The sequence below is a fragment of the Castor canadensis genome, chromosome 6 (genome assembly GCF_047511655.1).
Source record: "Castor canadensis chromosome 6, mCasCan1.hap1v2, whole genome shotgun sequence".
Taxonomy (NCBI): domain Eukaryota; kingdom Metazoa; phylum Chordata; class Mammalia; order Rodentia; family Castoridae; genus Castor; species Castor canadensis.
This window is the reverse complement of record NC_133391.1, coordinates 70,878,676-70,899,713: the sequence shown is the minus strand read 5'-3', so window position 1 is coordinate 70,899,713 and position 21,038 is coordinate 70,878,676. Positions and strand designations below refer to the sequence as shown.

The following is a 21,038-nucleotide window of genomic DNA, read 5'->3' as shown; positions in this document are numbered from 1 at the left end:
TCTTGGGACAAGGAACACTGAAAACAAATGACAAGTCTGCCAGGCTCCAAGAAAAACCAAACTAAACCATCTGATCCCCTCTTACTTTCAGTATTGGAGTTTTTGGTGTACATTATCAAGGAAAGAAATGGAATTTTTGGCAGCACTGCTCACAAAGAGAATGTAGTAACCACTCCATTTGTTCAAAAGTGTTTGTCAAAAATTCAAATAAGTGTTTAAGTAATTGCTCTTTGTCAACATGTCCATTAAAATGCAAGTTCCATGAGGGCAGGAAACATCTTGTCCTTGTTCATCACCTTAACCTTCCTCCCACTAGGGAGAATGAGACATTAAAAAGAATTATAGACTTAGTAGGGAGCAGTGGCTTATGGCTATAATCTCAGCTATTCTGCAGGTGGCGATCAGGCCAACCTAGGAGGTATAAGTAGGAAGACTGTAGTCCTGACCAGCCTGTGCAAAAATCATGAGACTCTATCTGAAAAATAGCTAATGCAACAGGACTAGGGACCTGACTCAAATGGTAGAGCACCTGCCAAGCAAGTGCAAAGTCCTGAGTTCAATCTCTATTGCTAGTTTTAAAAAATTACAAGATTTTTAATCTCAATTGCATCTAGTTCTGCAAAGGAAGAGAATTGTTTGATGAAGTCATAGAGAACTTCTGCAAAGAAGGCACACAGACTGAGCTAATGTCAGAAGACACACAGGAGAGGAGAGGGCAAAGGAGATGTTCAGGCAGGAACCAAAGCTCCCAACACAGGGCACTGGAAAAAGAGAAAGAAGGTCCAGATCTTAGAGCTTAGAGATAAGACTTGTGAAGGGCATGAAGTGAAGCTGTGGGCATACATAAGAAACAAACTGAAACACCTTACCTATCTAGAAGTTTGGTCTTGATTCTCAATGCAATGTAGCCATTGAAGGCTTTTTAACACAAAGCAACAGGCTCAGAGTTGTATTTTTTAAAGAGGCCATCTGATCTTGTGAGGGCAAGAAGACTAATAAAATCAACTGGGAGAAAGTAATCAGGAGGGTGTTGCAGTGATTTTGTAAAACATGATATTAGTCTGGGCTAGGATGACAGAGATAGGGAGAAATAGAGTACATGTATTTAGGAAGGAGAATCAATAGGACTTATCATTATTTAGATATAGGGAACAAAGAAAGGCCAAATTAAGAATAACTACCTGATCTCTGAGTGGTGCAGCTGCTGGCGTAGCTATTCACTGGAGAGGCCAATGATGACGAAAAAGAAACCCTGAGTTGTATGGATTTCTGGAAAAAACTGAAGCCAGCAACATCCATGAATGTTGTGCCAAGTTGGACCAGTACTTTGCCTTAAATGGATTATCAATTTATTCCTAACTGCAGTCTTATAAAGTAAGTGCCTTCTCCTCCATCTTTGGAGACAAGAAAACTGAAACTTAGAAGGCTTACTAACTATGATCTTCTCAGAGCTAAAAGTTGGCAGAACTGAGATTTAAACCTAAATCTCTCAGTTTTAAGGCAGACTTAAAAAATTTTTTTTAACTTAGAGAATACTTTATTAGTTTCTGTAATTTTTTTAAATTTTATTTTATCATTTTTACATGTACTTATATGTGGATACATTATTTGGGCCACCTTCCCCTTCCACCCTCCTCTGCCTTCAGGCAGAACCTGTTCCACCCTCTTGCTCCCCAATTTTGTTGAAAAAAACCATAAAAGATAGTAAGTTTTACTCAGCCATGAAGAAGAATGAAATCTTATCATTCTCAAGTAAATGGATGGAACTGGAGAACATCGTTCTGAGTGAGGTTAGCCAGGCTCAGAAAACCAAAAATCTTATGTTCTCCCTAATATGCAGACTTTAGATCTAGCACAAATGCAGCAATGTTGTTGGACTTGGGTCACATGACAAGAGGAGAACACATATGGGAGGTGTGGGGATAGGTAGGAAACCCAAAACTTGAAAGTGTTTGATGTCCCCACTGCAGAGGAGCTAATACAGTAACCTTAAAGCAACAGAGGTCAATATGGGAAGAGGATGAGGAACCAGTGGAAAAGGTCAGGTAGAGATGAATCAATTTGGGTTATAACACACTTGTGTATGGAAGCAATGCTAGGAATCTCTCTGTATAGCTATCCTTATCTCAACTAGCAAAAACACCTTGTCTTTCTTATTATTGCTATGTCTTCTCTTCAACAAAATTTGAAGAAAATTTTGGAAAATTTGGAAGTGAGACAGGGGGGTGGAGGGGGGGGTGGAGGGGAGGGGGGGCTGGAGGGGAGGGCGAGGGGGAGAAATGGCCCAAACAATGTATGCACATATGAATAAATGAATAAAAAAAAAGATAATAAGAAAAACATGGAGTTTTTGTTAGTTTGAGATAAGGACAGCTATACAGAGAGATTCCTAGTGTTGTTACCACACACATGTGTACTGCAACCCACATTGGTTCATCTCTACCAGAACTCTTCACTATTTCCTACTCCCCCTCCCATAGTGGCCTCTGCCTGTTTAAGATTGCTATATTCATTCCTGTACAGTGGACATATCAACCACATGCAAGTTACTTCCCTTTCCCTATTCCTCCCATGTGTGGTCTCCCCTTAGTGTGTGACCCATCTCCAATAATATTAGTGCATTTGTTTTAGGTCTGTAATCTGCATATGAGAGAAAACATGCGATTTTTGGCCTTCTGAGTCTGGCTAATTTCACTTAAGATGATGTTCTCCAGTTCCATCCATTTATCTGCAAATGACAAAATTTCATTCTTCTTTGTGGCTGAATAAAATTCCATTGTGTATAATTACCACATTTTCTTAATCCATTCATCGGTAGTGGGGCATCTTGGCTGTTTCCATAGCTTAGCTATTGTTAATAGTGCTGCAATCAACATGGGTGTGCAGGTGCCTATTGTATAACCAGAGTCGCCTTCCTTTGGGTATATCCTTAGGAGTGGGATTGCTGGATCATATGGCAGATCTATGTTTAGTTTTTCAAGAAGCTTTCATATTGTTTTCCATAGTGGTTGCACTAGCTTACATTCCCACCATCAGTGTGTGAAGGTTCCTTTGTCCCCTACATCCTCACCAACACCTGTTGGTGGTGGTGTTCTTGATGATGGCTATTCTAACAGGGGTGAGGTAGAATCTTTGTATAGTTTTGATTTGCATTTCCTTTATGGCCAGAGATGGTAAGCAATTTTTTTTTTGAAAAAGTTCTGTTTAGTTCAGTTGCCCATTTCTTTATTTGGTAATTGATTTTTAGTGTTTTGAGCTCCTTGTATATTCTGGTTATTAGTCTCTTGTCTGATGTATAGCTAAGGGTAGATGGTTTTAATGACAAACATACTGCTTCATGAAAACTCAGGCTTACTTAGGGAAATTTTTCTAATTTCAAAAGTTCATAAGTCTGAATCTGGAGCTTGTGGGAAACATCTAGACCTTCTTTCAAGGTTGTCCAGAGTAAACCTGCACTCCAGAAAAAAATGAGTCTACATTCTCCATTCTTTACTCCCCATCTGGCTCACTGCCTTCCCCTTGCTTTTGTCCAAATGTTAGTGACCTCCAACTGCCCTATCTCTTCAGCCTTGCCTTCTCCAAGTTCTTACAACACTTTCAGTCTTACTAGTCATTTAACAATGGTCATACACAGGTTACCCAGTAAGATTTCCATATAATTTCTAATTTCTTACATTTTATTTTCTATAATGTGACATTTCATACAATATATACTAAAAAGTCTTTCATATACTGAAATAATATTATTGCAAATAAGCTAATAAACACAAATTTCAAACTATGACATGTGATGTGTCTGGCTGTTGACCAACAGTTTGACTTTACATGTTTTTATCTCTAGCTAAATAGTGGAGTCTCATTATACATACATGTAATTTAGACACATTCAACTATAGGTCCTTGGCAGAGAAAAAGAGATATAGCAATTAAGTAGAGCAGGCCACTATGTCTGCCATTCCAGTCAATGAGCATGAGTTGGTTTCAGTTCCTAAGGACCTTCCCCAAAGTGAGTAATTCTCTGAAAAGACATGAGTCTACTGTTAAAAGGTAAATATTTTAGATATACCACAATCTCTAATTTCAGCCAACTACTTTTCCTAGTCCTCAATTTAAAAAACAGTGATCTATCTCAAGACTGGAGGGAGAGATTGGGGAATAGATCCATGGATTGCTCAAGAAACAGTAAGAGGCTGTCCCTGATAATTTTAAATGCACGTAATTTTCACCCCACACTTTCTTTGGGAGATAATTCCTCAGACATAACTATAGTTACAGCAGCATATGTTCTTGAAATCCTCTGACTTTTAAGTTGCATTGTGCATTTATTATTCAATACAAACGATCAGGAATTGGAAAAAGGGAAGTGTTGATAGAAGTGATAAACATACATCTCTAACAAATGAGACAGAAATGGAAATCCTTAAGCTCCTGAAGTCAAATATGAAGAAAAAGAACAAAATTATGCAGCAGGAATGAAATACTAGATGTGGGCTCCCCAAACAAGCCATTATTTGAGATCTTAATATCACTTCTAACTTTCTGGAAAAGAATCTGTAGGAAGAGACCATGTTCATTCTGAATTGACCCTGCTGCCTCCTGCCCTCCCCAACCCCCCACCAGCACAGATGGATTCATTCTTGATGTTTGGCTTCCTCAGAATTTTATTCATGGCATCAGTATAAAATTCAAAGCTCTAGAGTAAACCTGATTGCTGGTACCTATCACAACCTAGACTGTAAGCTCCTTGGAGGGGGGTGGGTTATAGGTCTTACTAATATTTGGGTCTATAAGAAATTAGAAAGTAGCTGGCTGAAAAGGGTCCCTCTGCAAAGACTGAATAAATAACTCAGTTATCAAATTTACCTCTCTGAGATTTATTTCTTGTAATAAATTAGGGAAGAAAGAAGGGCAATGCACAATATCCAACAATATCCACCAGGTCATTGCCTCTAGCACCAAGTTCAACTATACACATTGCTCTGACCTTACCTATCCAGGGAAATGCAGCACAGGTGAAAAATTGATGCTGTTGTAAGCAGGACGTCTAGAGATGTCCGAACAAGGCAAAACATCTCTCCATAAATCCAGATGTCTTGAACCAGCTCAATGGCACCAAAGGGCATCACCAACACCGAAACCAGCAGATCCGCAAAGGCAAGAGATACAATGAAATAATTGGTTTTTATTTTCCTGTGAGTGAAAAGGTATAAGCAAGGTGGACAAAGGGAGAAGTGAGAGAAGAAAGTACAAGAAAAAAAAAAAAGCAAGGGAAAAGGGAAGAAAAGAAAGAAAGGGAGGGAAGGGAGGGTGGCAAGAGAAAGAAAAGTCATTCATTCAGTACATACTCTGATACTTGTTTCCCCTTTGTAACATGGTTGAGAATATCCTTCATGGTCTGTCCTCTTCTGACTTCTCCACACTGACTTTACACCAAAGTCCTTTGTTCCTCTCCCTCCTGGCCCCTCTGCCTGATCTCAGGTCTTCCTCCACCCCACATTGAGCTCCCTCCCAAGGCTCTTTACACAGATGTTCTCTCTTCCAACTACTGGCCTAGTTACATCCCACCCTGACTCCAGTCCTTGGCTGGGCACTCTCAGGGAGCTCTGGCAAGAAGTGCACCTGACAAATAGTAGTCAAATCCTAACATTTTAAGTGCTTGGACTTACTTCTATGTGCCTCCCATTTATGACACTAGTCAGAATGGTGCCTTTAAACTTTATTTGTACCATCATTGGGTCAGTGCTTGCTTGGCTTAGAGAGAAACAACACCTGTTATCTCCAAGAGCCTTTTACGTCAGCTTGCACACTAGAATTACCTAATGATTTTTAATAAAATCAGGTCCAAGACTCATCCCAGATGAATTAGTTTAGGAGCTTTGGGTGAGTAACATTTTCCTACCCTCAAAGATTTGCCAGGTAAAATAGAGGATGCCTCATTAAATTTGGATTTTAACAACAAATACATTTTTAATATAAGAAGGTGCAAAATATTGCATGGGATAAACTAATATCACTTAATAGTACTTTTGAAAAGCTCCCATACCTAAATTCCATATTTTGATAGGGAAAACAAAGGGAACTGAGTTGCTAGAGCATGCTAGTGGCAGTTCTGCGAGCGGCTGTTAGCCTGGTAAGTGCACCACTGGGGATACAAAATTCTAACTGAAGCTCATGAAGTACAAAATGCAGAAGACTCAGGCTTAATTCTTTTATCAGTCATTCCTGAAGCACTGATAAAATGTAGTTAGATTAAATGTGCCCTCAACAATTGTATATATGGTGAGTCCAGCTATTTAAACAAATGAAATGTGACATAGCAAAACAGACAGTATGGAAATACACTGAAGGGCTTACACTGGTTATGTCAGAATTGTAACATTACATGTGATCCCCTCGTCTTTATTTTTGAAAAACTGTTCCCATAATTACAAATTACAATGGAAGTGTTCAGATCCAGCTCTCCGGGGACAACCCAGAACTCCACCCATGTTTTCTAAGAGGTTCCCTCATGTTGCTCACCTGAGCTGCCTGTCCCTGCACACAGCCACCATCACCAGCAGGTTGCCCAGGATGGCCATCAGAATAACCGCTGAGAGAAATGTGAGCAACACAACCTTCTCCACTGACCCGAAGCCCTCCTTGGAACTGGAAGATAAGGGTACACAGAACACAAAGTACTGAAGGAGACTCAGAGACACTGGAAAGAAAATTCCATCTTATCCTCCTTGACCTTCAGGAGGGTAACTTCACTGTCAACTGCAACACACACGTATTATAACAAATGCCAAGGGGAGTAGCTTTCACTTGAAGTGCTACCCTGGTTTACTCCTATACAATCAGAGAGTCAGGCTTAGAGAGGTGAACTGACTAGCCTGAGACTGCAGTTACTCCCACTTCTCAGAAACATTACCTTAGCTACTACATTAGGGATATATTTGGTTGATTCCTTTTTGTATACCTAATTCAACTAGCTACATTGTCAGCTGCACCTGGGCTGTTTTATTCACTGATGTGTATTCAATTTACACTTATCAGCTGAAGGAAAGTGTTGGGTGAATGAATAATAGTAACTGGAACCAGAATCTCTATGAACACTAGGGCCACCCTGTTTTCAGTACCCCACTGTAGTCCAGGTAGAAGCTGCTATTGACAGGGCTGTCCAGGCAGAGAAGATGTGCTAAAAGGATCCTCTCATCTCAGTTCACTTGGACAACTGTCCTCAGGTTCTGTGAAGTTCACAGGAGAGGCAGTCCTACCGATAAGCACATGGACTGTTTCCACTGCCTAAATTACTCTTCTTTTGGTGCTCAACATATATCACTTTTTTTTCACAGTTCAAATTTATGTTCTTCTCACTTTCTGCATCTGATTTGATGGTATAAATGCTTCCTTCCCAGTGTCAGCTCACAATTTTGTTTATTAGCATGCAGTGATTACCTCCTATCAATCAAAGCATAATATCTGCAGGTATTCAAAAACTATAGGTAGAATTTTATTTTTTTTTAGAGTGCAATAAAATGTTCTCTTTTAAGTTTCAAAGGATTTTAAATTCCCATACCTAAATTCTGTATTTCGATTGGGAAAACAAAAGGAACTGAGTTGCCAGAGCACACCAGTGGCGGTTCTGGGAGAGGCAGTTCTGGTAAGCGCAGCACTGAGAACACAAGATCTCAGGAACTGAGAATTATCTATCTTCCCTGACATTCTTTCACTGGAAAAATCAGCATAGGCAGTGATCCCTAATAGCAGCAGCCTGCCAAGTCCTGGTTCTGGCCTTGTACAAGCACAGAAGACAAAGTCCTGATGGGAATAAGGAACCAGCCTCGCCATGGCTAGAGAATGGGAAAGTCCCTGCCTCTGCTTAGAGGTGTTTCTTTACCAGACTGGGGTTCAGAGGAAAAGAAAAAGTATATTCATCTAAACCACCTTCCCACACTTAAGTTCCAACCATAAACAGTACAAATACTGGACAGAGAAGGTTTAATTCAACGCAGAAAAAGACTTCAATAGAGTGATGTGATTACCAAAAACTAATCTGACTTCAGGCCATGTCACTGAGGTAAAATGTCCAACAAAAAGGAGGTGACAGTGGTTCTTTTCCTTGTACTTCTCGGAAACTTTAATTCAGAGCCTCTCTGAAGTTCATTCTCCCCATAAGACTCTGCACTTGATGTGCCTTTCCCCTGGACTGTTTCTTCAGTGGCTGACTGCTTCTTGTCACTCAAGCCTCAGATTAAATTCAACCTTCATTTACTGTGCTACAGCCAACACTTTTCATTTTCTGTATGGCATTTATCATTATCTGAAAAGATTTATATTATTGACTGCTTCTGTACCTCACCCCCACAAATTGACTTTGGTTATCTTTTCCACCACAGCTCCCAGTGCCTTGCACAATGTAAAGTCTACATTCTGTGTAGCATTAGGTATAAGTAACACATAGGAAGTACTTGATTATTTACTGATTGAGTGAAATACATGTCACATTCATAATGGTGAGGTTTATTCTTCAATGTCCTTCAAGATTGGTTGACAGTGTAAAGGAGATATCACCTAGAGAAGAGAAGGCCCAGGGATAAGATGGAAGCTATTTTTAACTATCTAAAAGGCCGTCAATTGAGAAAGAGTATAGTTACAGATTTATTCATTCAATAATATTTTCTAAGCAGCTACTCTATGTTAGCCATTGCATGTTCTAGGGAAATAGCAACTCGAAAAACAGAACAGGCTATAAACAAACACATAGGAAAACATGAAGTGTCAGCTGTAAAAATGTAGAGAAGAGTAAGGAAGTCAAGACCACCAGAGGAGAATGGAGGGCTGGATGCTTCACGGGGTCATCAGGGAGGGTGTGGCTGTCCATCTTATGATGCTCAGGCTGTGTGATTAAGTAGGACCAGCGAGCCGGCTTTCAGAAGTGCTATTCAACCTTAGCTGCATATTGAAATCACGCACGAGCTTTAAAAAATGCTACTGCTGAGCTCCCATCCTCAGAGACACTGACTTAATTGGTCTGGTCTACAGCCTGAATATCAGAATTTTTTTCTTTCTTTTTATTTTTTTATTATTCATATGTGCATACAATGCTTGGGTCATTTCTCCCCCCTGCCCCCACCCCCTCCCTTACCACCCACACCACCCCCTCCCTCTCCCCCCCACCCCCTCGCTCCCTGGCAGAAACTAGAGAAAAGGTGAGATCAAAAAGAATTAACCTAGAAGGTAACACACACGCACAGGAAATTAGTGTGAGTCAACTCCCTGTATAGCTATCCTTATCTCAACTAGCAAAAACCCTTGGTCCTTCCTATTATTGCTTATACTCTCTCTTCAACAAAATTAGAGATAATTTTGTTTCAGAATTTCAGAATTTTTCTGAATTTTCAGAATTTTTTTCTGAAGTGATTCTGGTATGCAACCAAGATTGAGTATCTCTAGTAGAGGGAGACAAGGTTTAGGACTGAACAACAAGAGCCTCCTAACAATGAAGAATGACCTAGGACGCTCTCCTGGGACTGTCTGAGCTCCCTGGCACAGAAAGAAGAATACCTGGATCCAGTGAGCTGCTACTTCACACCCATTGGGGTGGTGATAATAAAACAAAACAAACAAATGATAACAACAAAATATAACAAATGTTGGCAAAAATGTGGGGAAACTGGAACCCATATACATTGCTGGTGAGAACGTAAAGTAGTGCAGTCACTGTGGAAAATATACTTCAGTGATTTCTTAAAAGATAGATATAGAATGACTGTATGATCCAGCCATTTAATGCTAAAATTAAAAAACAGGCATACAAACAGATATTTCTATGACAGTGTTCATTGTAGCATTATTCACTAGAGTCTAAAGGTGGACAGAACCCAAATGTTAAACAAACAGAATGTGAAATATACATACTATGGAATATTATCTTGAACAAAAAGGAATGAAAATCTGATACACACTTTAACATCAATGTACCTTGAAACATTATGTTAAGTGTGATGAACTAGACCTAAGAGAACAACATATATGTTTCTGCTTATATGAAAATCCTAGAATAGGCAATTCATAGGGAAAGAAAGTAGAATAATCGTTCTTAGGGCCTTGGGTATGGGGGAATGGAAAACTATTTAATACATACAGAGTTACTGTTTTGGATGAGGTACACCCTCTGGAAATGGATAAAAGTAATAAAAGTTTCATACCATTGCCAATGTAGTGATATCACTGAAATGTACTCTTAAAATGATTACTTTTTATGTTAATGGTAATTTTACATTATTTTTATTATAATTGTATTATATTTTTTATTTTTATTTTATATTTTTATTATAATAAAAAAAGACTCAGATGATCACATATCAGTATGTAATGGACTCCTGCATTTACAGCAGGCTAGGCTGCGTAATTTTAGGTTCCTTTCTTGCCTACAGCTGGTTTGCATATATCCTTAGAATGTGGATTCTCCATCAAGGACAGCTTTAACCTTAGAACCATCTCCACCATGCTGCTTTTTCTCTATAAGAAGCAGATTCGGAGTGTCTGTGATGAGCGTCTCTGGCTCCAGAGAATGTATATTTCAAATCAAGTGCGATGTCAGGGTCAGAGAGTCCAAGTTCATTGCTGTGGTTCATTTGTGGCATGCCAACTAGGAGGTAGAAATAACTAAACTTCTGTGAGTGACAAGCAAAATTTAACCATAGAAAAAGTTTTTTTTTTTAATTAAGCAGAATGGTCCACTGAACTAAATATAAGTCTAGTAACAATAATTAAAATAAATTAGGAGCCACTTTCTCAAAATCCATGTTAGATCCTTGGGTTACCTCTGTCACCCTCCAGAAATACTGTCAAATACTTCCAGATTATTCTCATCTGACCAGATAGCTTTCCACTACACTGAATTAGTTCTCTGACAGCTATTGTTACGAGAAATTTTAGTGAGCTTTTGACCCATTAATAAAGAAATTCCACAAACTTGCTGCCATGTAGGCCATTTTCTCTGTTCTTAGTAAAAGAAAACATAAAGACAGTAAATCTGGGTAGATTTCCACATAAATTAGTGTGTGAAAGTCAATTGCAAATAACAAAGTATAATACAAATAAGTAATTATTGTTATTGATGTCAGAAACCCAGCAAAGGAAGTTATAGGTTTACACTTTGTTTTACAGATACTCATACATACACAGAAACATACATAAATACCTTCTTGAGAATTAAGAAGATGCTTTGTTTGTTTCTGTACTGAATTTGTTAATCATAAACTGTGTGAAAAATTCACGCATCTTCTCCAAGCTTAAGTTTCTTCATGGATCAATTGAGAAAGCTAGATTAAATCTCCCACATTCATAAATACATGTTACCAAGCACTGTGCTGGAACTGGACAAAGACCCTCTCTCCTGGAGCTCACAGTATGGATAGAAACAGACATGAAGCAAGCGGACAGTTAGAGAAATAAATGTACTTTATGGTCACTGCTTCAAAGTTGTACTCCTCCAATTTTCATGTTTATATTAATTCACTGAGGATATTGTTAAAATGCAGATTCTAATTTTTCAGATCTGGGATTCTGTATTTCTAACCAGTTATACTGATGCTGCTGGTTGTCAAATCATGCTTAAGAGTGGCTAAAAGTCCTAAACATGAAGGTGTGACAGAGAATAATTAGCTAAGAGACAGATGTTAAGTAGTCCAGGAGCACTGGAGATGACATTCAGCTGAGTTCTGACCTTTGCAGAGATTCAGAATTTAGAGGAACCAGAGGAGTGAAGGGTAAGTACAAAGACTGTGAGACAGAAAATATTTTTTGTGTTCACTATGAAAGGGGAACAAGCAATGGAAAAGCACCTGATTAGAGCTCAGAAAAGTGATCAGGAGAGAGACTCTGGCTGTAGGTATGCTCTGGTGAGAAGTCGATGTCCCTTTGGAAGATAAATGAGAAGGCCCAGCAGTGAAACAAGCAAAGCAATGGCATGGGGAGTGAACTTGTGGGAGCAAATACACATACCTTCCGGAGTCCTTGGAAGAATTCAAGTAAAAGAGGACAGAGGTAGAGAGTAGGATGGTAGCCATGAGATGAAAAGAAGCGGATGAGACAAAGGTGTATCTGGAAAGTAAAGGGATAGATAAGTATAACAGAGTGCATGGGTGAGTGGAAGGAAGTAAAAATGAAAACCATATTTCTAATTTACATGTCTAGATAAGTATTGGTACAACTTAATGAAAAAACATGTTAAGTGTGAAATACCTGTAAGACATTCGAGTGGAGATATTAAATAGGCTTGGTTGGATGCCTGTATATGGAACTCAGAAGGGATGAACACAGGAAACACACATAGAATTGAGGAGGGGTGGGTCACTAAAGAAGAGAATTGTCTTGGAGAACTCCATTATTGAGACAGACTGTAGAGAAGGGGGAACCAGCAGAAGATACTGAGAAAGAATGACCACAATGTCTGAAGAACACTAGATGACTGTTTCTCATGGAACCAAGAGGGGGGAAATAAAACTTCAAGTGAAAAAAAAAATATTTCCCTGGAATTGGGGAGGGGGGTGTAGGAGCATCAATTCTGGGAATAACAGGAGGCAAAGAGGCAAGGCAACTGAGCAATATTTTTACATACTGAACTCCGAAATAAAATTATGTTATCAAAAGGACTTAATCATTGAAGCGAAAGCTCTGCAGAAGGGCTTCACGTGCCACCTTTTAGGAGTACCATCTATGTGGAAACCATCCTTGAAAATACACAGAACACATCCACAAAAGCATCCTAGGCAGTTCAAACAAGTGTTTCTCTCACCCATCCTCCCTACCACTGCACGATCCTGTGTGAAGTAATTACATGCAAATTAAGGAAAACAGTGTTTCATTTTTGTACCAACCAACAGCACAAATAATGCAAAGACATTATGCCTTAAAAGAGAGAGTCTGCCTAAAACTGAGTTACTTTTTTCTAGTGTGAATTTTATTAACCATAATGGTAAAGTCCTTTAATTTTCTATAGTGACAAAATATTCAGTATTAATCAAGATGGCCTTTAAACTCTGGACAGACTTCTTTCTGACTCTAGGCACAGAGTCTCTTTTCTTAGAGCTCTTACTTCACAAATCTTGTAATTGGTAATTCTCTGACCCATTGAGATGTAAATCTTTCTAAAAGCCTCTTGATAGTTTCTCAAGCAAAATGCTATCTTTTTCAAGGTCTTGGAAGCCATCCTTTTGAAATGTAATCATTAGCAAGATAGTCCTGAACTCTTAGACTATGCGAGAAAGTAACCTAACTTCTTTGAACAGCTTGCTCGAAGCTGTAAAATAACCTGAAGAAGACACAGAAAGTTTGCTTTTCCTTTGGATAAGGTCATAGACCGTTCCTTTGGACAGTCTATGGCTACACCTTCCTCTCTCAACCAACACTACTTTTAGAAACTCCCCTGCCTTTTGTTTTTGTGGAACTGAGTTCAGATTGCAGTCTCTTCTGTCCTTTTCTCAATAACAAAGTCATCCTTACTATTTATCTTTGTCCAGTACAATTTTTGCTTTGAATAGTATATATATCATGTTACACATATTCTCTCTTCATGACCTTTATTACTTGCTATAAACAAAATCCATCACAGTTGGAATACATATAGGAAAGTCCAAATAATAATATATGTGTTGATAATAATTCTCATATAAATTACCTTTTGTTTTAAAGTAAAAGTAGTAGAGCCCATGAATATGGTAATTGTTTTCCCCTATAATCAATAACTTAAACAATAATGTAACTATAATCTTTTTTAAGTATTTGTCATTTCCTTTACATATGGCCAGTTTCTCTCTCAATCTTTCTCTCTTATCCCAGAATGGTTAAGGCATGTTTAGTAACTCCAGCGTTTCTATTTTTTTCTCCTCCTACTTAGTTCCAACTCAAGATCAAACACTAAAAGATAAAAAGACTCCCTAAACCAATTACAAAAGATGTCCCACTTCTTGTTAGTACATCTCCTGCTTCCTGATGTCAATAGCCTCCAATCAGGGCTTCAAGGCTTTTCTATTCTACAAAGCCTTTCTGCTTCCCTGCTATCCGAGGCTCCTCTAAATAAATGCAAGGGATGGCAGCTGGTTCCCTTGCTATAGCACACTCTGAATCAATTAGCTTGTTTGTTCTCATGGTCTTTATTTTCACATTCTAGTTAAGTTCTAGATATAGTCTATGTTCTAGATGTTACACTTATTTAGAATCTTTTTTTTTCAAGTAGCAATCTTTCCTGAAAATTTTTTTTATCATTTGCCCTGTTACTTTGTGTTCTTTTAGTATTTTGGTCTCCTAGTTAATTTTTTAACAACTTCCCCCCCCACCCCCAATGCTTTTTCTCATTGAAGTAGGCAGGCTAGAAGTAGGAAAAGTTTGGGGTTCATGTAGGTTGCCCAGGGATGGCCCAGACCACTAGCACCTGGCTGGGAACCACCCATGCCCCTCCCCACTCATTGATTATTGGATAGAACTCTCCTGGGTCTGCCCTTCCCATGGGTTCCTGTAGGTTTTAAAAGCACCTGAAAAAGAAAAGCATGTTCTCTCTGCCAGCATACTTCACCTGCACCCCACCATGCTCCTTTTATATTTCTCTTTCCCTAACATTTAATAAACCCCATTTACACCCATGTGTTCTGCTTGGATTCTTTCGTGCCAGAGCAAGAACCAAGGTCTTCCGGAAACACTGCCATAAACAGAAGAACTAAATAAGATCGTTTGGATGGAACTGTTCCATAATGATAAGCTTGCTTTGGACTCACTAGCAAGCAGTAGAATCACCTAGAGGGCTCAGTTAAAACATATTGCTGGGCCCACCTATATGGTTTCCAATACAGAACATTTGGGGTGGAGCCCAAATGCCTGGAGACTGAACTTTTGGAACCACTACCACTGACCTAAAGACTTAATCTCAATGCTCATACCCCACTGCAGATGGATGTGCTTTCTGCTCCTCTGCATGAAGCTCCTGCTCGGAAGTGGGTAGATTTTGACATTGATTTGCTGAGCACCTACCATGTGGCAAACAATGCACTAAGGAGATTTTTTATGTTTGTTTATTTCATCTTCACAATTTTGTGATCTGACATCATGATGCTCCATTTTCAGAATAGTCTGGCATATAGTGTGGTTAAAAGAGAATATCCTATGCCTATCAAATGGTAGAGCTAGGATTAAACCTACCTATTCTGATTACAAGTCTAGTGCTATTTCTTTTAACTTTTAAACTTTGGAACAGAATAAATTTCCTTTAAAAAAAAAACATGTTAAGTAAAACGGTAGGAAAAAAAGAAGTCCTATGGCATAGAAATTACATAAAATGGACAGGACGCTTTTCTCACTGTTTTTGAAGGCCCTGCAGACAAAGGTGAGAGGGTACAGGGTTGTTGGGGCACAGCTGGTGAGGGTCAGGCAATTTTGAACTGAAAATATGTGGAGTAAAATTCTTGTAGTAGTTCCTAGTAGAGTTTTTGAGGTCCCAAAGATAACACATATTGAGAAAAACTTCAAAGCCCACAGAGGATCAATCTGTATAGAGCAGAATAGAGTTAAAAACTGAAGTTAAAAGTTAAAAGTTGAAAGGATATCAAGATCAAAAACATTGATCTCTCTGAGGACATGCCTGTATATAAAACCAAGCCAGAACAGATGTAACAAGGTGACATCCACATTTGGGAGATCCTCGCCATGGCACAGTGTGTTAACTACTAGGGATTCCATTCTTATGAAATGAAATGCTAAATGACAATGCCCACAAATTAGAGATGGAGCTCACTTTAAGGAAATATTCTTCCAAAATTGAAACCGAGCAAACAGTTACTGAGATAGTTTTTATTCTTCTCACGTTTATATGAGGATTCCCTATAGGATCTCTGACTTGTTTTAGCAAACATTTTTTCTTACCCCTAATTGTTTAGGAAAATGCCAGTCACAGAAATATCTTCCTTTGTGCTAAAATACAAGGTGTGTTTTCAGTATTTGGTTGACCATTTCCTTCTAATTATTCTTGATTGTAAGAAATTCAGTGCAGGGAATAAATGGCCTCTCCAATATGGTCAATCATTTACCCCAAGGATAAGCTCTCAAGGAAAAGTGGAATTTCCCACCCTGTGATAACAACCTGTTCCCTATCTGTTTGCTATCTAGCCTGTCACTAGGTTGGATTGCTAGTGCATCCAACTCTACATAGTTAGCCAGCATCCTGCCTTGCTGTGACAATGTATTATGATTTCTGTTTTGCCTCTGTCTCTGACTATGCAAAAATCCTATGTCTAGAAGAAAAGGAAAAGTGCTTAATGTTACTGGCTACTGCAGAGATAGCCAACCAATGGCCAGCGGGCCAAATTCAGCCCACTGCATTTTTGTAAATACAGTTTTCCTGGAAGAGAGCCACACTCAATTGTTTATATACTTTTTACAGCTTTTTCATACTCCACAGGCAGTTGAATATTGTGACAGAAACTTTACGGGCAGCTGAGCTGACACTATTTACTTTGGCCCTTTATGAAAAAGAAATGATGACCCCACTCTTTTGGAACCAGAGATATAAGTTTGGTTTAAAGAAGAATATGGATGGAGCTGGGCACCAGCAGCTCACGCCTGTAATTCTTAGCTACTAGGGAGGGTCACGTTCAAAGCCAGCCCAGGCAAATAGTTTATGAGACACTCTCAAAAAAAAAAGGAGAGGCTCAAAGTGACCCTGAGTTCAAACCCCAGTATCACAAAAAGAAAAAACAGTATAGGGACACTAAGAATAAAAAAGGCCACTAAACAGTATGCATAACTGGGGGTCATTAATTCCTCTGGGTTCTCTCACTAAGTGGAAAGCAACATCACTGCAGTTGAATAAGCCATAAACCCAGCATCGTACTCACTGCTGTGAGTATCTCTTCATTTCCTCCAATCTTTTGTCAATACCTAGTAGAGCTCCTTCTTTTGTCTTTGCCTAGACTACTGCAACCACTCATATTCTACTATCCACTCTGTCTTCAGTTATTAGTCCATTAGGCAACCTAAATTTAACATGTCCAAAATCGAACTCTTGCTTTCCCTCACCTCAAACCTGCTTCCCACCACAATAACTAGCAAATCTGCTTTTCAAGTTGTTCAGATCAAAATTCTAAAGTAATTTTTTTCAAGCCTCTTTCTCTCATACCTTACATATGTCAGCAAATCCGTTTAGCTCTACCTTCAAAATGTATCCTGGATCTAACTTCACATGGGTGAAGTGAAAAAGCCTCCCAAATGATGATCCTGCTTCCACTGTTTTCCACACACAATCCACTCTTCTTCACTCACCAGATAGAACAAGCTTTGTAAAACATCTAGGATGGGGCATGCAACTTCTGAACTCACTGCCCATGAGACAGATGGCTTGTCACCCCACGGACAGCAATACCCACAGCCCTATCCATGGCCTAAAGGATCCCACAAAGCTGGCTCCTGGCTGCTTCCATGACCTCAGCTCTCTCCTTTTCCTGTGCTGCTCCAGTTCAAAAGCTTCCAGACTTTCTCATTGTTCCCAGAAAAGGCCAAGCATTCTCTCACCTCTGTCTCTCACCTGATGCAGCCCCCACCTGACTCTCTCTGCGCCTCCACCTCAGGATCTCTCTGTTCCAAAGGATCTGTACAGCCCACCCCTTCACTTCATGCAGATCTCTGCTCATATTCACCTCCCACCTGACCTCCATGTTTAAGATAGAGCCTCTCCTCCCTCTCCATTCCCTTGCCTTGTATTGATTTTCACAGTTGTTGCCTAGCATGGGTCCTACACACGGATACTAGAATGACTTCAGTATACAATCATAAAGAGCAAGATTATGTTTATTGCTGTATTTCTAGCAAATATTAGTGCTAAAAAAATCATTTGTGGGATGAATGAATGAGCTGCCTCTTAATTGGTTGTTTTGCCTTGATTCTTACTCTTGCCCAACCAGTCTCAACTGAAGTCAAAATGTGGCATTACTTGATAGAAAAAAAATTGCCCCAAATCCTGTATCTTCCCATTGCAATCTTGGTAAAAAAAATCTGGTTTAACTTGTTTCCTGCTAATCTCTCCAACTTTATTTAGACATGGACCCATAAGCAATTGCACCATAGAGAAATACCTAAAGTCCTACTCACAGCGATGCCACACTTATTAGCCCCTTCTTACTTTCCCCATCTTTACCTGGTAAGCCCTTGTATGTCCTTTGGTACTCAGTTTAGATATCACACTCTCTGGGAATCCATCCTTGACCCCAATATTATTCTCTTCCTATATGTCTCTATGCTACCATGTACTAATATATCATAGCTCATATTACACTATATTTAACTGTTTACTTAAAGAGATGTCCTTCCCAGTCACACCATCTTACTCATTTTGATATTAGCAGTGCTTAACACAATAAATACATATGAAACAAGTAAAAAAGAAGTAAAAGCCAGTCCTTGCCCAAAAGAAATTTAAACACTAGTAATCAACACAAGATGTTTTTTCTTTCTTTTTCTTTAACTCAATAGTGCTATTTAATCTTGTGTCTAAATCACTCCCTGAGTCAGGAGCATTAGGGATGCCAATCATCTCTTTGAGTTACAGCTTACAGTTGTGTTATCATTTCAGACTTCTCAAGAGTTAACTAGTTTCTCCAGAGCACAAAGAAGCCTTTCCCAGGGCATATTCTGAAGTCCAATAACACTCAGAAGTTTATTTCCTAGTCATCTCCTGAACATTGAAGTTGTGAGGATTAAGAAAATAAATATAAAACACTTGGCAAGTAGTACGTACTCTATAAATTCTAGCTACTATTATTCATTTTTTCTGTTCATTTCAAATATGTGGACATGTTATTGACATTTGTCCTGGTCCTCTAGCTTACAGTAAGACAGGTAACTCAGCTTGGCAGATGACTGATCACTATGATAGAACATTGTAATTTGGCTGAGGGCTGTTGAAATGACAAATATAAATAGCATCCAGAGAAAAGACATAGTGAGTAAGAATATATTGGGGTTTTTCCATGTCTGGTGGAAAAACAAATATGATAGAGCAGATAAGAAAAAAGTATGCAGAAAGTTCCTCGGAAGGGAGATGGAGTTGAGAAGGTAGCATACAAACATGAGGGGCAAGAATTCGGGGAATATAAGTAAGGAGTATATAACACCTCGATGGGGCTTGAGGGCTTTGAAAAGAAAGTCTCTGCATTCCATAACAGTGTGCACTCATTCTCACCCACATGTGCTCATAACCCATAAGAGAAGGCTGGGGAGAAAAGGGGTTGGAGGAAGACAGAAAATAATGGCATCTTCCTGACGGACGGACAGATCTAAATTCAGATTCTCTCCCTAGATCAGACCTTCCACCCACTTCTCCTCTGCACTATGACATTAGACTTCCCTAAAGCCAAAGACAGCATCATGTTTAAAGTAGACTTATTTAAAAAGTGCCTGCTGTGGCCTTCCAAACTGGAAAATCTATGAAATATATTATAGCGTATCCAGATAATGCTGTGACAAATGATAAAAGAACCTTTAAAACATTCATACTCCAAAAATTCCACTTCTAAGAATGTATCCTAAAGAAATAAACTGCTAGAACTATTCATAAAGATTTATGTACATTATTACTCACAACCATATTGTTTATAATTGGGAAAACTGGTAGCAGCCTGAATATTAAAATTTGGATATTGATTACATAAACAATTTACACAGCCATTGAAATCCAGGTTTGAAAAGAATAATGATGGGGAGAAGTTCTCTTAAACACAATTCAACACCAAAAGTAGATATGAAATATTGCAATACAAGCTCCATTTTCTATAAAAAATGTGTATTTATAGATGGATCCAGGCCAGGGGGGCACCTATTAAGAGAGTAAAATTTTGTTCAGATTCTTCTTCTCTCCCTCTCCTTCCCCTCCCTCTTTTCCTCCTCCTCCCAGGGTCTGAATATGTATCTGATCTTGCTTCTAACAAGTGTGTACCACCATACCGAGGTGTGACCTTTAAAAAACATATAAAAACAGTCTAGAAGGCATTAGTGATTATCTTCTTCCTCTGTCCTAAGAAGACAACTAATATTGATATGTTTGAGTTCTCAGTAACATTGATTATGGGGTCTTCAACTCACAAGGCTGAAAGCAGCTCTTGACTGGGTGAAATGATCTAATCTAAACTCAGATGTAGTCAACAACTCCACAAAATTCTTTATCTTTGAAACCTAAGGCAGATAATGTTTGCTCTCTGCTCAAAATCCTTTGACGGCTTCCTAGCACAGGCAGAATATGCCAAGTTCCTACCATGGCCTCTAAGGGTTTATGAAATCTGGCACCTGCTGTCCTTTGATTTCACTTCCTCCTACTTCTTCTGACACTGCTCCAGTCACCAAAACCTCCTCACTATTTCTCCAATAGGTCAAGTGCACCCTGACTGTTGCACATATTTTGGTTTCTTCCTGGAACACTCACCCTCAGTTATGTACTTGGTTTGCTCCTTTTCTTGGGTAGGGGTAACTGGAAATTGAATTCAGGGGGCTGGCACATTCTCAATAAGTACTCTACCATTTGAACCACACCCCAACCCTTTTTGCTGTTGTTTTTCAGATAGGGTCTTGCTAACTTTGCCCTGGCTGGTGTCCAGATCCTCCTGCCTCTGTCTCAGAGTAGCAGGGATTACAAATGTTCTCTTCCATGCCCAGCTCTGGTTTCCCTCCTTGACTTCTACTAAGACTCTGCTCAACAGCAGCCTCAGCGAAGGGGCCTTTCTTCACCATCCTAACTAATGTAGCATCATTCTCAGATTGTCTGTGCTGCTTTAACTTTCTTCATGGTACTTCTCTAACACATTGTATGCTCCTTTGTTTTTTAGTGTCCAGTAATTGTCTGCTCTCAGTATAAGTGCCATGAAAGTAAAGGCTTGTCAGTTTTCTAGGCACTAGTAGGTACCTGACAAGTATGTATTTAAATAAGTTTAGCAACGAAGGATGCCATTATAAACCATCTTGACTATCTTTTAAAATATGGTTTATAACACCTACTACAATAATGTTATTTGCCCATT

General features: G+C 39.1%; 1 protein-coding gene and 1 long non-coding RNA gene across 3 annotated transcripts in view; one reads left to right on the top strand and one right to left on the bottom strand.

Moving 5' to 3' along the window:
* Htr4 (5-hydroxytryptamine receptor 4) overlaps window positions 1-21,038 on the bottom strand; it is a 168,171-nt gene that overhangs the window by 76,543 nt on the left and 70,590 nt on the right. For both annotated transcript variants that reach the window (XM_074076697.1, XM_074076696.1), the window contains exons 3-4: window positions 6,520-6,645; window positions 4,990-5,190 (exon numbers count right to left, since the gene is read on the bottom strand). In XM_074076697.1, coding sequence (XP_073932798.1) covers window positions 4,990-5,190; window positions 6,520-6,645 — 327 coding nt within the window. The remainder of the gene's footprint in view (window positions 1-4,989; window positions 5,191-6,519; window positions 6,646-21,038) is intronic.
* The window catches only part of LOC141424127 (uncharacterized), a 65,108-nt gene that overhangs the window by 23,802 nt on the left and 20,268 nt on the right, over window positions 1-21,038 (top strand). The gene's annotated exons all lie outside the window — the stretch shown is intronic.